At 45.1% G+C, this 14634-nt stretch overlaps 1 protein-coding gene across 2 annotated transcripts in view; it reads left to right on the top strand.

Annotated features, from left to right (window-relative positions):
* The window catches only part of LOC139533579 (thyrotropin-releasing hormone-degrading ectoenzyme-like), a 554487-nt gene that overhangs the window by 329385 nt on the left and 210468 nt on the right, over window positions 1-14634 (top strand). For both annotated transcript variants that reach the window (XM_071331728.1, XM_071331726.1), the window contains one exon: window positions 5220-5407. In XM_071331728.1, coding sequence (XP_071187829.1) covers window positions 5220-5407 — 188 coding nt within the window. The remainder of the gene's footprint in view (window positions 1-5219; window positions 5408-14634) is intronic.

Raw genomic sequence — 14634 nt, 5'->3', positions numbered from 1 at the left:
GCTGACTGGTTACCTGCTGACTAATCATGGAAATGGCTGAGTTAGAGACCGATTCACTTGTTGATGAGCTGACTGGTTACCTGCTGACTAATCATGGAAATGGCTGAGTTAGAGACCGATTCACTTGTTGATGAGCTGACTGGTTACCTGCTGACTAATCATGGAAATGGCTGAGTTAGAGACCGATTCGCTTGTTGATGAGCTGACTGGTTACCTGCTGACTAATCATGGAAATGGCTGAGTTAGAGACCGATTCGCTTGTTGATGAGCTGACTGGTTACCTGCTGACTAATCATGGAAATGGCTGAGTTAGAGACCGATTCGCTTGTTGATGAGCTGACTGTTTACCTGCTGACTAATCATGGAAATGGCTGAGTTAGAGACCGATTCACTTGTTGATGAGCTGACTGATTACCTGCTGACTAATCAAACAATATATAGACCAATTGGACATCAGGGATCAATCCCAATTGGGATCATTTAAATTCCAGTCATTTCAAACATTGAATTGCAGTACTATGGGGCAATTCCATGTCAAATTTAACTGGCAGGAATTGAATATGAATTGACCCCTCTGATGGACATAGAAGTACCTGAGCACTGACTGGCTGGCTGGCTGACTGACTGACTGACTGACTGGCTGACTGGCTGACTGACTGACTGGCTAACTGACTGACTGACTGAATGAGTGAATGACAATGACTGGCTGACTGACTGAATGACTGAATTACTGACTGGCTGACTAAATGACGGAATTACTGACTGGCTGACTGACTGACTGAATAACTGAATAACTTAATGACTGGCTGACTGAATGACTGACTGACTGACTGGCTGACTGACTGGCTGACTAAATGACAGAATTACTGACTGGCTGACTGACTGACTGACTGGCTGACTGAATGACTGACAGATTGACTGAATGACTGACTGGCTGACTGACTGACTGACTGGCTGACTGAATGACTGGCTGACTGAATGACTGACTGGCTGACTGAATTACTGACTGGCTAAATGACTGAATTACTGACTGGCTGACTGGCTGACTGAATGACTGACTGGCTGACTGAATGACTGCATTACTGAATGAGTGAATGACAATGACTGACTGAATTGCTGAATTACTGACTGGCTGACTAACTGACTGAATTACTGACTGGCTGACTGAATGACTGACTGACTGAATGATAGTTCTGATAGTAATGACAGACTGAATGATAGCACTGATAGTAATGCCAGACTGAATGATAGCACTGATAGTAATGACAGACTGAATGATAGCACTGATAGTAATGCCAGACTGAATGATAGCACTGATAGTAATGACAGACTGAATGATAGCACTGATAGTAATGACAGACTGAATGATAGCACTGATAGTAATGACAGACTGAATGATAGCACTGATAGTAATGACAGACTGAATGATAGCACTGATAGTAATGACATACGGAATGATAGCACTGATAGTAATGACATACGGAATGATAGTACTGATAGTAATGACAGACTGAATGATAGTACTGATAGTAATGACATACTGAATGATAGTACTGCTGGTAATGTACAATAAAGCAGACGAGGATCTCCTTCCAGAGAAACATCAGGGACTGTAGCGTACTCTGTTTATGGAACCATGGCTCTCTCCGGATATACCGGGTTCTCCGTATATCACGTGGGGTTCTCCGTATATCACGCGGACAGGAAGAAAGAACTCTCCGGGGAAAAGAAAAGGTGGAGTTGTATGTTTCATGATTAACTACTCATGGTGGTAATGTACAGGAATGCAAGTCCTTTTGTTCTCCCGATCTGGAATACATCACCATCAAATGGCGACCTCATTACCTCCCAAGATAAATCTTCTTCGGTCATCTTCACGGCCGTGTATGTTCCCCCCCAAGCCAACACTGCTATGGCTCTCAAAGAACTACACTGAAAAATGGAAACCACATATCCTGAAGCCGCATTGACTGTAGCTGAGGACTTTAATGAAGGAAATTGGAGGAAAAAAGCAACCAAAGCTCTATCAACCCATCTCCTGTGCTACTTCCCCTTCCGGGGCGGCTACACGGCCCTCCCCCGCCCTACCTTCGGCAAATCAGATCACGCCTCCATTTTGCTCCTCCCCTCCTATGGGCAGAAATTTAAACAGGAAGGACCCATTGTAAGGACTGTTCAACGTTGGTCTGACCAATCGAAATCTATGCCTTCAAGATTGTTTTGATCACATGGACTTGGAAATGTTTATGTTGCCTGGGAAAGTAATATCAACGTATACACTGAGTTCATCAGGAAGTCCATAGAGGATGTTGTTCCCACTGTGATGATTACAAATGATCCAAACCATAAACCGTGGATAGATGACATGATTTGCGCAAACCTGAAAGCACGAACCAAAGCATTTAACCACGGCAACATGACTTGGAACATGGGCGTGTACAAACCGACCAGCTACGCCCTCTGTAAGGCCATCAAACAGGCAAAACGACAGTACATGGACCACGTGGAGTCGCAATTCAACGACTCAGACACGAGACGTATGTGACAGGGACTCCAGACAATCAAGGATTATAAAGGGAAAACCAGCCACGTCGCGGGACACCGACACCTCGCCTCCCGACAAGCTAAACACCTTCATATGTACATTATATAGGCTTTTCTAATAATGTATATACTCTCCATACGGTCTATTTCACACCATTATAAACCTCTACATCAGAGGAGGCTGGTGAGGGGAGGACGGCTGGAACGGAGCAAATGGAATGGCATCAAACACCTGGAAACCATGGAAACCATGTGTTGGATGTATTTGATCCCACTCCACATATTCATATTCTGCTCCAGGCATTACCACGAGCCCATCCTCCAAACGTAAGATGCCACCAATCTCCTGTGATATACTGTATATACCGAACCAAAAATATAAAACGCAACATGTAAATTGTTGGTTCCATGTTTCATGGGCTGAAATAAAAGATCCCAGAAATGTTCCATACGCACAAAAAGCTTATTTCTCTAAAATGTCCCTGTTAGTGAGCATTTCTCCTTTACCAAGATAATCCATCCACCTGACAGGTGTGGCATATCAAGAAGCTGATTAAACAGCATGATCATTACACAGGTGCACCTTGTGCTGGGGACAGTAAACCAATGCCAGCCCACGACTTTTACATCTGGCTTCTTCACCTGCGGGATCATCCGAGACCATCCACCCGGACAGCTGACGAGGGTTTGCACAACCGAAAGAATTTGTGCACAAACTGTCAGAAACCGTATCAGAGAAGCTCATCTGCGTACTTGTCATCCTCACCAGGGTCTTGACATGATTGCAGGTCGAAACTGACTTCACTGGACAAATGCTCACCTTCGATGGCCACTGGCACGCTGAAGAAGTGTACTCTTCACAGATGAATCCCGGTTTCAACTGTATCGGGTCGATAGCAGACAGTGTGTATGGTGTCGTGTGGGCGAGCCGTTTAGCTGATGTCATCGTTGTGAGCAGAGTGCCCCATGGTGGTGGTGGTGTTATGGTATGGGCAGGTATAAGCTACGGACAATGAACACAATTGTATTTTATCGATGGCAATTTGAATGCACAGAGATACCGTGACGAGAACCTTGAGGCCCATTGTTGTACTATTAATTCAACGCCATCACCTCATGTTTCAAGATGATAATGGACGTCTCCATGTCGCAAGTATCTGTACACAATTCCTGGAAGCTGAAAATGTCCCAGTTCTTCCATGGCCTGCATACTCATCAGACATGATACCCATTCAGCATGTTTGGGATGCTCTGGATCGACGTATACGACAGTGTGTTCCAGTTCCCGCCAATATCCAGCAACTTCACACAGCCATTGAAGAGAGGTGGGACAACATTCCACAGGCCACAATCAATAGCCTGATCAACTCTATTCAAAGATGTGTCGCTCTGCATGTGGTAAATGGTGGCCACACCAGATACGGGCTGGTTTTATAATCCATGGCCCTACCTTTTTTTAAAGTATCTGTCCAGTCATGTGAAATCCATAGATTAAAGGCCTAACGAATTCATTTCATTTGACTGAATTTCTTATATGAACTGTAACTCAGAAAAATCTTTGAGATTGTTGCATGTTGCGTTTATAATTTTTTCAGTGACATTGGCTCGTTCGGATATTTCTTAACTAGGTATTACTGTAGTGTTGGAGCTAGAAACACAAGCATTATGTATTACTGTAGTGTTGGAGCTAGAAACACAAGCATTATGTATTACTGTACTGTTGGAGCTAGAAACACAAGCATTATGTATTACTGTACTGTTGGAGCTGTAAACACAAGCATTATGTATTACTGTACTGTTGGAGCTGTAAACACAAGCATTATGTATTACTGTACTGTTGGAGCTAGAAACACAAGCATTATATATTACTGTACTGTTAGAGCTAGAAACACAAGCATTATGTATTACTGTACTTTTGGAGCTAGAAACACAAGCATTATATATTACTGTACTGTTGGAGCTAGGAACACAAGCATTAGATATTACTGTTGGAGCTGAAACACAAGCATTAGATATTACTGTACTGTTGGAGCTAGAAACACAAGCATTATGTATTACTGTACTGTTGGAGCTAGAAACACAAGCATTATGTATTACTGTACTGTTGGAGCTGTAAACACAAGCATTATGTATTACTGTACTGTTGGAGCTAGAAACACAAGCATTTCGCTGCTCCTGCGATATCTGTAAGATATGTGTAAGTGACCAATAACATTTGATTTGATTTGACCGACAGACCAACGTCTGACTGATTTAACAGGTTAATTGGTTAATTGATTCCCCATATCCCCCCAGGCCATGCAGAAGGACAGACCAACGTCTGACTGATTTAACAGGTTAACTGGTTAATTGATTCCCCATATCCCCCCAGGCCATGCAGAAGGACAGACCAATGTCTGACTGATTTAACTGGTTAATTGGTTAATTGATTCCCCATATCCCCCCAGGCCATGCAGAAGGACAGACCAACGTCTGACTGATTTAACTGGTTAACTGGTTGATTGATTCCCCATATCCCCCCAGGCCATGCAGAAGGACAGACCAACGTCTGACTGATTTAACAGGTTAACTGGTTAATTGATTCCCCATATCCCCCCAGGCCATGCAGAAGGACAGACCAACGTCTGACTGATTTAACAGGTTAATTGGTTAATTGATTCCCCATATCCCCCCAGGCCATGCAGAAGGAAGGGAAGGACATCAACATTAAGGAGGTGATGGACTGCTGGACCCTCCAGATGGGTTATCCTGTTGTGACCATCAGTAAGAACTACAGTCTGGACCACAGCGTCACCATCACACAGGAACACTTTGTCTACGACAGGGACGCCAAGATCCGAGACCCTGACCTTTTCAACAGAAGGTAGGTACAGCTAAGGACTGCAGACGTTTTAATTTTGGTTTTTAAACTTTCTTTATATTATTATTATTATAATTCTTATTCTTTTATATGGTTTCACTTCCACAACAACAAAGAGTGCAAAGTGAGAAGCTAATACCATGTATGAAGAAACTAGTCTTTTCCTGTCCACAGTGGAGGTAACAGACAGCTAGTCTTCTCCTGTCCACAGTGGAGGTAACAGACAGCTAGTCTTCTCCTGTCCACAGTGGAGGTAACAGACAGCTAGTCTTCTCCTGTCCACAGTGGAGGTAACAGACAGCTAGTCTTCTCCTGTCCACAGTGGAGGTAACAGACAGCTAGTCTTCTCCTGTCCACACAGTGGAGGTAACAGACAGCTAGTCTTCTCCTGTCCACACAGTGGAGGTAACAGACAGCTAGTCTTCTCCTGTCCACAGTGGAGGTAACAGACAGCTAGTCTTCTCCTGTCCACACAGTGGAGGTAACAGACAGCTAGTGTTCTCCTGTCCACACAGTGGAGGTAACAGACAGCTAGTCTTCTCCTGTCCACACTGTGGAGGTAACAGACAGCTAGTCTTCTCCTGTCCACACAGTGGAGGTAACAGACAGCTAGTCTTCTCCTGTCCACAGTGGAGGTAACAGACAGCTAGTCTTCTCCTGTCCACACAGTGGAGGTAACAGACAGCTAGTCTTCTCCTGTCCACACAGTGGAGGTAACAGACAGCTAGTCTTCTCCTGTCCACACAGTGGAGGTAACAGACAGCTAGTCTTCTCCTGTCCACAGTGGAGGTAACAGACAGCTAGTCTTCTCCTGTCCACAGTGGAGGTAACAGACAGCTAGTCTTCTCCTGTCCACAGTGGAGGTAACAGACAGCTAGTCTTCTCCTTTCCACAGTGGAGGTAACAGACAGCTAGTCTTCTCCTGTCCACAGTGGAGGTAACAGACAGCTAGTCTTCTCCTGTCCACAGTGGAGGTAATAGACAGCTTGTCTTCTCTTGTCCACACAGTGGAGGTAACAGACAGCTTGTCTTCTCCTGTCCACACAGTGGAGGTAACAGACAGCTAGTCTTCTCCTGTCCACAGTGGAGGTAACAGACAGCTAGTCTTCTCCTGTCCACACAGTGGAGGTAACAGACAGCTAGTCTTCTCCTGTCCACAGTGGAGGTAACAGACATCTAGTCTTCTCTTGTCCACACAGTGGAGGTAACAGACAGCTAGTCTTCTCCTGTCCACAGTGGAGGTAACAGACAGCTAGTCTTCTCCTGTCCACACAGTGGAGGTAACAGACAGCTAGTCTTCTCCTGTCCACACAGTGGAGGTAACAGACATCTAGTCTTCTCCTGTCCACAGTGGAGGTAACAGACAGCTAGTCTTCTCTTGTCCACACAGTGGAGGTAACAGACAGCTAGTCTTCTCCTGTCCACACAGTGGAGGTAACAGACAGCTAGTCTTCTCCTGTCCACACAGTGGAGGTAACAGACAGCTAGTCTTCTCCTGTCCACACTGTGGAGGTAACAGACAGCTAGTCTTCTCCTGTCCACACAGTGGAGGTAACAGACAGCTAGTCTTCTCCTGTCCACACAGTGGAGGTAACAGACATCTAGTCTTCTCCTGTCCACAGTGGAGGTAACAGACAGCTAGTCTTCTCTTGTCCACACAGTGGAGGTAACAGACAGCTAGTCTTCTCCTGTCCACACAGTGGAGGTAACAGACAGCTAGTCTTCTCCTGTCCACACAGTGGAGGTAACAGACAGCTAGTCTTCTCCTGTCCACACAGTGGAGGTAACAGACAGCTAGTCTTCTCCTGTCCACACAGTGGAGGTAACAGACAGCTAGTCTTCTCCTGTCCACACAGTGGAGGTAACAGACAGCTAGTCTTCTCCTGTCCACAGTGGAGGTAACAGACAGCTAGTCTTCTCCTGTCCACACAGTGGAGGTAACAGACAGCTAGTCTTCTCCTGTCCACACAGTGGAGGTAACAGACAGCTAGTCTTCTCCTGTCCACAGTGGAGGTAACAGACAGCTAGTCTTCTCCTGTCCACAGTGGAGGTAACAGACAGCTAGTCTTCTCCTGTCCACAGTGGAGGTAACAGACAGCTAGTCTTCTCCTGTCCACACAGTGGAGGTAACAGACAGCTAGTCTTCTCCTGTCCACACAGTGGAGGTAACAGACATCTAGTCTTCTCCTGTCCACACAGTGTAGGTAACAGACATCTAGTCTTCTCCTGTCCACACAGTGTAGGTAACAGACAGCTAGTCTTCTCCTGTCCACACAGTGGAGGTAACAGACAGCTAGTCTTCTCCTGTCCACACAGTGGAGGTAACAGACAGCTAGTCTTCTCCTGTCCACAGTGGAGGTAACAGACAGCTAGTCTTCTCCTGTCCACACAGTGGAGGTAACAGACAGCTAGTCTTCTCCTGTCCACAGTGGAGGTAACAGACAGCTAGTCTTCTCCTGTCCACAGTGGAGGTAACAGACAGCTAGTCTTCTCCTGTCCACAGTGGAGGTAACAGACAACTAGTCTTCTCCTGTCCACACATTGGAGGTAACAGACATCTAGTCTTCTCCTGTCCACACAGTGGAGGTAACAGACAGCTAGTCTTCTCCTGTCCACACAGTGGAGGTAACAGACAGCTAGTCTTCTCCTGTCCGCACAGTGGAGGTAACAGACAGCTAGTCTTCTCCTGTCCACACAGTGGAGGTAACAGACAGCTAGTCTTCTCCTGTCCACAGTGGAGGTAACAGACAGCTAGTCTTCTCCTGTCCACACAGTGGAGGTAACAGACAGCTAGTCTTCTCCTGTCCACAGTGGAGGTAACAGACAGCTAGTCTTCTCCTGTCCACAGTGGAGGTAACAGACAGCTAGTCTTCTCCTGTCCACACAGTGGAGGTAACAGACAGCTAGTCTTCTCCTGTCCACAGTGGAGGTAACAGACAGCTAGTCTTCTCCTGTCCACACAGTGGAGGTAACAGACAGCTAGTCTTCTCCTGTCCACACAGTGGAGGTAACAGACAGCTAGTCTTCTCCTGTCCACACAGTGGAGGTAACAGACAGCTGTCGATCAGGTCTACTGTTTTACTGAACTGTTCTCGCCCAGATGATCTCTCTCTCTCTCTCTCTCTCTCTCTCTCTCTCTCTCTCTCTCTCTCTCTCTCTCCCTCTCTCTCTCTCTCTCTCCCTCTCTCTCTCTCTCTCTCTCTCTCTCTCGCCCTCTCTCTCTCTCTCTCTCTCTCTCTCTCTCTCTCTCTCTCTCTCTCTCTCTCTCTCTCTCTCTCTCTCTCTCTCTCTCTCTCTCTCTCTCTCTCTCTCTCTCTCTCTCTCTCTCTCTCGCTCTCTCGCTCTCTCGCTCTCTCTCTCTCTCTCTCTTTTGTTGTAAATATGTAAATGTTATTATTTAAAGTTTGTATTGTTTCATTTGCATGTTTTATTCACAACAGCAATGTCGGAACTCGCAGCTGAAGAATTTCACTGTACCCTGCAACTACATCTGCGTCCCTGTGCATGTGACTAATAAAATCGAATCTAATATCTCTCTCTCGCTTATGCAGAGCTGTGTTCAGAAGGGTAGAGCTGTGTTCAGAAGGGCAGAGCTGTGTTCAGAAGGGTAGAGCTGTGTTCAGAAGGGTAGAGCTGTGCTCAGAAGGGTAGAGCTGTGTTCATAAGCAGTGGTGTTCAGGAGAAGTCCTGGCAACACGTGGATGGATTAGTTTAATCTTCCATGAAGGTGAGGTTAATAATTCATTCTGAACCAATCTGGTGTCCCTCCCTCGTGTTCCTCTGATTCGGGCTGGCAAGGCCGCTAGCGAGGCGAGGAGAGGGATAAGCGAGGAGAGGAGAGGCAAGGGACATCGTCTCTGCATCCTAATACTGGTCTTCTCTCCATGCTTTACCTCTGCCCTGGGGAAGGAGTTTACCTCCCAAAATCCAATTTTTACTTAAGAAATAACTATTGTCTCAATGTTGGGCAAAATAAATCTCCCCTTTTTAGAAGACAGGGAGGAAGGGGAAAAGGGTAATCGGCTGTAGATAATGTAGGGGAAAATTCACACCACTGAAGGCTGTAGATAATGTAGGGGAAACTTCACACCACTGAAGGCTGTAGATAATGTAGGGGAAACTTCACACCACTGAAGGCTGTAGTTAATGTAGGGGAAACTTCACACCACAGAAGGCTGTAGATAATGTAGGGGAAACTTCACACCACTGAAGGCTGTAGTTAATGTAGGGGAAACTTCACACCACGGAAGGCTATAGATAATGTAGGGGAAACTTCACACCACTGAAGACTGTAGATAATGTAGGGGAAACTTCACACCACTGAAGGCTGTAGATAATGTAGGGGAAACTTCACACCACTGAAGACGGTAGATAATGTAGGGGAAACTTCACACCACTGAAGACGGTAGATAATGTAGGGGAAACTTCACACCACTGAAGACTGTGGATAATGTAGGGGAAACTTCACACCACGGAAGGCTATAGATAATGTAGGGGAAACTTCACACCACTGAAGACTGTAGATAATGTAAGGGAAACTTCACACCACTGAAGGCTGTAGATAATGTAGGGGAAACTTCACACCACTGAAGGCTGTAGATAATGTAGGTGAAACTTCACACCACTGAAGACTGTAGATAATGTAGGGGAAACTTCACACCACTGAAGACTGTAGATAATGTAGGGGAAACTTCACACCACGGAAGGCTATAGATAATGTAGGGGAAACTTCACACCACTGAAGACTGTAGATAATGTAAGGGAAACTTCACACCACTGAAGGCTGTAGATAATGTAGGGGAAACTTCACACCACGGAAGGCTGTAGATAATATAGGGGAAACTTCACACCACTGAAGGCTGTAGTTAATGTAGGGGAAAATTCACACCACTGAAGGCTGTAGATAATGTAGGGGAAACTTCACACCACTGAAGGCTGTAGTTAATGTAGGGGAAACTTCACACCACTGAAGGCTGTACATAATGTAGCGGAAACTTCACACCACTGAAGGCTGTAGATAATGTAGGGGAAACTTCACACCACTGAAAGCTGTAGATAATGTAGGGGAAACTTCACACCACTGAAGACTGTAGATAATGTAGCGGAAACTTCACACCACTGAAGACTGTAGATATTGTAAGGGAAACTTCACACCACGGAAGGCTGTAGATAATGTAGGGTAAACTTCACACCACTGAAGGCTGTAGTTAATGTAGCCTGTCCAATGGATGCTGCATAATATTTCTAAAATGCTCTTCTGCAGGCCACATACTGTACTGACAGGGCACGTAACCCCCTCTCGGTTGTCAATGGCAACCTTTATCTCCCGTCCTCACCTGCCGTTGGTAGACTTGTTTTTTTGGTCTTAGCGTGCTTTTTCTGAAGCTTACTGGAGAAAGAAAACTGCTAATGGTGACTCAAACACCCCAGCTTTCTCATTTTGCCATTTAAAACAAGTAAACACCATTCAACCTTTAAATTCCCCCAACCCATCATAGCTGGCTACCTTGGCCTGCACTGGGCAATAATGAGAAAAGGCTTTTAAGGAATCAATAGGTAAACTAGCAGGCTCCCTCACACCTCTCTCTCTCTCTCTCTCTCTCTCTCTCTCTCTCTCTCTCTCTCTCTCTCTCTCACTCTCACTCTCACTCTCACTCTCTCTCAAGATTTAAATACTTGTAAACTATTTCACTCTGTTCAGTAAAGTCTTAAGCCAAGCTTGGAGGTGGTGCAGGCATCGTTCATACATTCTAACAGGTGTGCATCCATTTGCATGACATTACAGTTTGTGTTTTGATTATTCTGATCTAGCATCAACAGTCCTGAAGGATATTCATAAGGCTGTGGGTGGATGAACAACATTGTATCGTGACCAGACCACCTATTATTGATTAAAGGCAGGCCAGCCAGGTAGAGAGGTAGAGAGAGGTAGAGAGGTAGAGAGGTGTAGAGAGGTAGTGGGTGAGAGAGGGAGAGAGGTAGAGAGGTAGAAAGGTGTAGAGAGGTAGAGGGAGAGAGCGGTAGAGAGGTAGAGAGGTAGAAGGAGCGGGAGAGAGGGAGAGAGATAGAGGGAGAAAGTGAGAGAGAGAGAGAGAGAGTGAAAGTGAGCAAGAGGGAGAGGGAGAGAGAGAGAGGGAAAGAGAGAGAGTGAGAGTGAGAGTGAGAGTGAGAGAGAGGGAGAGGGAGAGGGAGAGAGAGAGAGAGACAGAGACAGAGAGAGTCAGAGTGAGCAAGAGGGAGAGGGAGAGAGACAGAGACAGAGAGAGAGAGAGAGAGAGAGAGAGGGAGAGGGAGAGGGAGAGAGAGTGAGAAGGCGAAACAACAGACGGTAGAGGCCTTTGGTGTTTCCTGGTCGTGCTAGACTAGAGGCACACTTACCAGTTATAAATAATAATAGCTACCCTACTCCACAACACATGAAACATTGAACAGGCTCTATGCACGCCAGGCCAGCAGTATCTTCTCTTTGAAAGTCAAGTGGATGATGGTTGAGTTTCTGACTCACTCCACAATTCATATTCTTCTTTCCTTCATTCATGCCCAGCGAGTATCTGTCCTTTTAAAAGTCAACTTTGTCGCTCTGGAAAAACCCCCATTTTTTTTACATAACATTTTAGTCATTTAGCAGACGCTCTTATTCAGAGCACGTTACAATTAGTGCATTCATTTTAAGATAACTAGGTAAGATAACCGTATATCTCAGTCATAGTCAGTACATTCTTCCTCAATAAAGTAGCACAGCAAAGTCAGTGGTAGTAGAAGGTAAATAATGTTGAGTGTTAGTTCCCAAAAGGGGGAGGTACTGTGGGATTATTTAACATACTCTTTGAAGAGGTCGGGTTTCAGATGTTTTCAGAAGATGGGCAGGGACTCTGCTGTCCTAACTTCTGGGGGAAGATGGGCAGGGACTCTGCTATCCTAACTTCTGGGGGAAGATGGGCAGGGACTCTGCTGTCCTAACTTCTGGGGGAAGATGGGCAGGGACTCTGCTGTCCTAACTTCTGGGGGAAGATGGACAGGGACTCTGCTGTCCTAACTTCTGGGGGAAGTTGGTTCCACCATCGGGGCGTTTTTGCAGGGTCACACCAAGGTTTTTTTTCACTCTGGGAGGGGGACACCGTGGAGTTGTCAACCTTGTTGGAGAGGTCTTGGTCACCTGCCTGACCAAGGCCCTTCTCCTCCGATTGCTCAGTTTGGCCGGGCGGTCAGCTCTAGGAAGAGTCTTGGTGGTTCCAAACTTCTTCCATTTTAAAAATGATGGAGGCCACTGTGTTCTTCTTCTTCAATGCTGTAGACATTTTTTGGTACCCTTCCCCAGATCTGTGCCTCGACACAATCCTGTCTCGGAGCTCTACGGACAATTCCTTCAACCTCAAGGATGATCAATGGAAACAGGATGCATCTGAGCTCAATTTTGAGTCTCCTAGCAAAGGGTCTGAATACTTTTTTAAATATGGTATTTCTGTTTTTTATTAGTAATACATTTGATAAAAATAAATTAAAACTGTTTTTGCTTTGTCATGATGGGGTATTGTGTGTAGATAGCTGAGAAAAAAATTATATTGAATCCGTTTTAGAATAAGGCTGTAACATCAGAAAATGTGGAAAAAGGGAAGGGGTCTGAAAACTTTCCGAATGCACTGTAAACCATCAACTGTGTGAATATCATTGGTGTTTAATATGAGGGTTTCATCATGAACTACCCCTCCCCCCTAATAAATATATTATATATATATATTTTTTTTTTGAATGACAGGAAATGAGTTCTTAAACAGTAACATTTTCTCTCAGCCTCGTGACAAAATGTGTACAATAGCATGAGATTAGCTATAAAACTGCACATTTTCTCTCAGTTTAATAGCAACATGTGTAGAATAGCAGGGAATTAGCTCTAAAACAGTAAGATTTTCTCTCAGCCTCGTGACAAAATGTGTACAATAGCATGAGATTAGCTATAAAACTGCACATTTTCTCTCAGTTTAATAGCAACATGTGTAGAATAGCAGGGAATTAGCTCTAAAACAGTAAGATTTTCTCTCAGCCTCGTTGCAAAATGTGTACAATAGCATGAGATTAGCTATAAAACTGCACATTTTCTCTCAGTTTAATAGCAACATGTGTAGAATAGCAGGGAATTAGCTCTAAAACAGTAAGATTTTCTCTCAGCCTCGTGGCGAAATATTTACAATAGCATGAGATTAGTTGTAAAACTGCACAGGTTCTCTACGTCCCATGGCAACAGAAATAGAAGTAAACTGCTCTAAGCCACTATTCCCACTCCCTGACACCAGTCATGGAGAAAATAAATTGCTAAATGAAATTAGTGGTTGAAGGCACTAAATTAATTTCCTGGTCACCTGCAGAGAACTGTGGTGCGTGACTATTACAGGGGCGTTGCAATTACACCCGCTAATTACCTTCTACTCCCCCGCGGGTGTTTCCAGAACATCTAACCTGAGGTGCACCCAAATGGCACCCTATTCCATATATAGTGCACTACTTTAGACCAGAGCCCTATTCCCTATATAGTACACGACTTTAGACCAGAGCCCTATTCCCTATATAGTGCACTACTTTAGACCAGAGCCCTATTCCCTATATAGTGCACTACTTTAGACCAGAGCCCTATTCCCTATATAGTGCACTACTTTAGACCAGAGCCCTATTCCCTATATAGTGCACTACTTTAGACCAGAGCCCTATTCCCTATATAGTGCACTACTTTAGACCAGGGCCCTATTCCCTGTATAGTGCACTACTTTAGACCAGGGCCCTATTCCCTATATAGTGCACTACTTTAGACCAGAGCCCTATTCCCTATATAGTGCACTACTTTAGACCAGAGCCCTATTCCCTATATAGTGCACTACTTTAGACCAGGGCCCTATTCCCTATATAGTGCACTACTTTAGACCAGAGCCCTATTCCCTGTATAGTGCACTACTTTAGACCAGAGTCCTATTCCCTGTATAGTGCACTACTATAGACCAGAGCCCTATTCCCTATATAGTGCACTACTTTAGACCAGAGCCCTATTCCCTATATAGTGCACTACTTTAGACCAGAGCCCTATTCCCTATATAGTGCACTACTTTAGACCAGAGCCCTATTCCCTATATAGTGCACTACTTTAGACCAGAGCCCTATTCCCTATATAGTGCACTACTTTAGACCAGAGCCCTATTCCCTATATAGTGCACTACTTTTGACCAGGGCCCGTTGGATGCCAT

This window comes from Salvelinus alpinus, chromosome 11 (assembly GCF_045679555.1).
Source record: "Salvelinus alpinus chromosome 11, SLU_Salpinus.1, whole genome shotgun sequence".
Lineage (NCBI taxonomy): Eukaryota > Metazoa > Chordata > Actinopteri > Salmoniformes > Salmonidae > Salvelinus > Salvelinus alpinus.
Note: the sequence above shows the minus strand (reverse complement) of the source record. Positions and strands in the feature narration are given on the sequence as shown.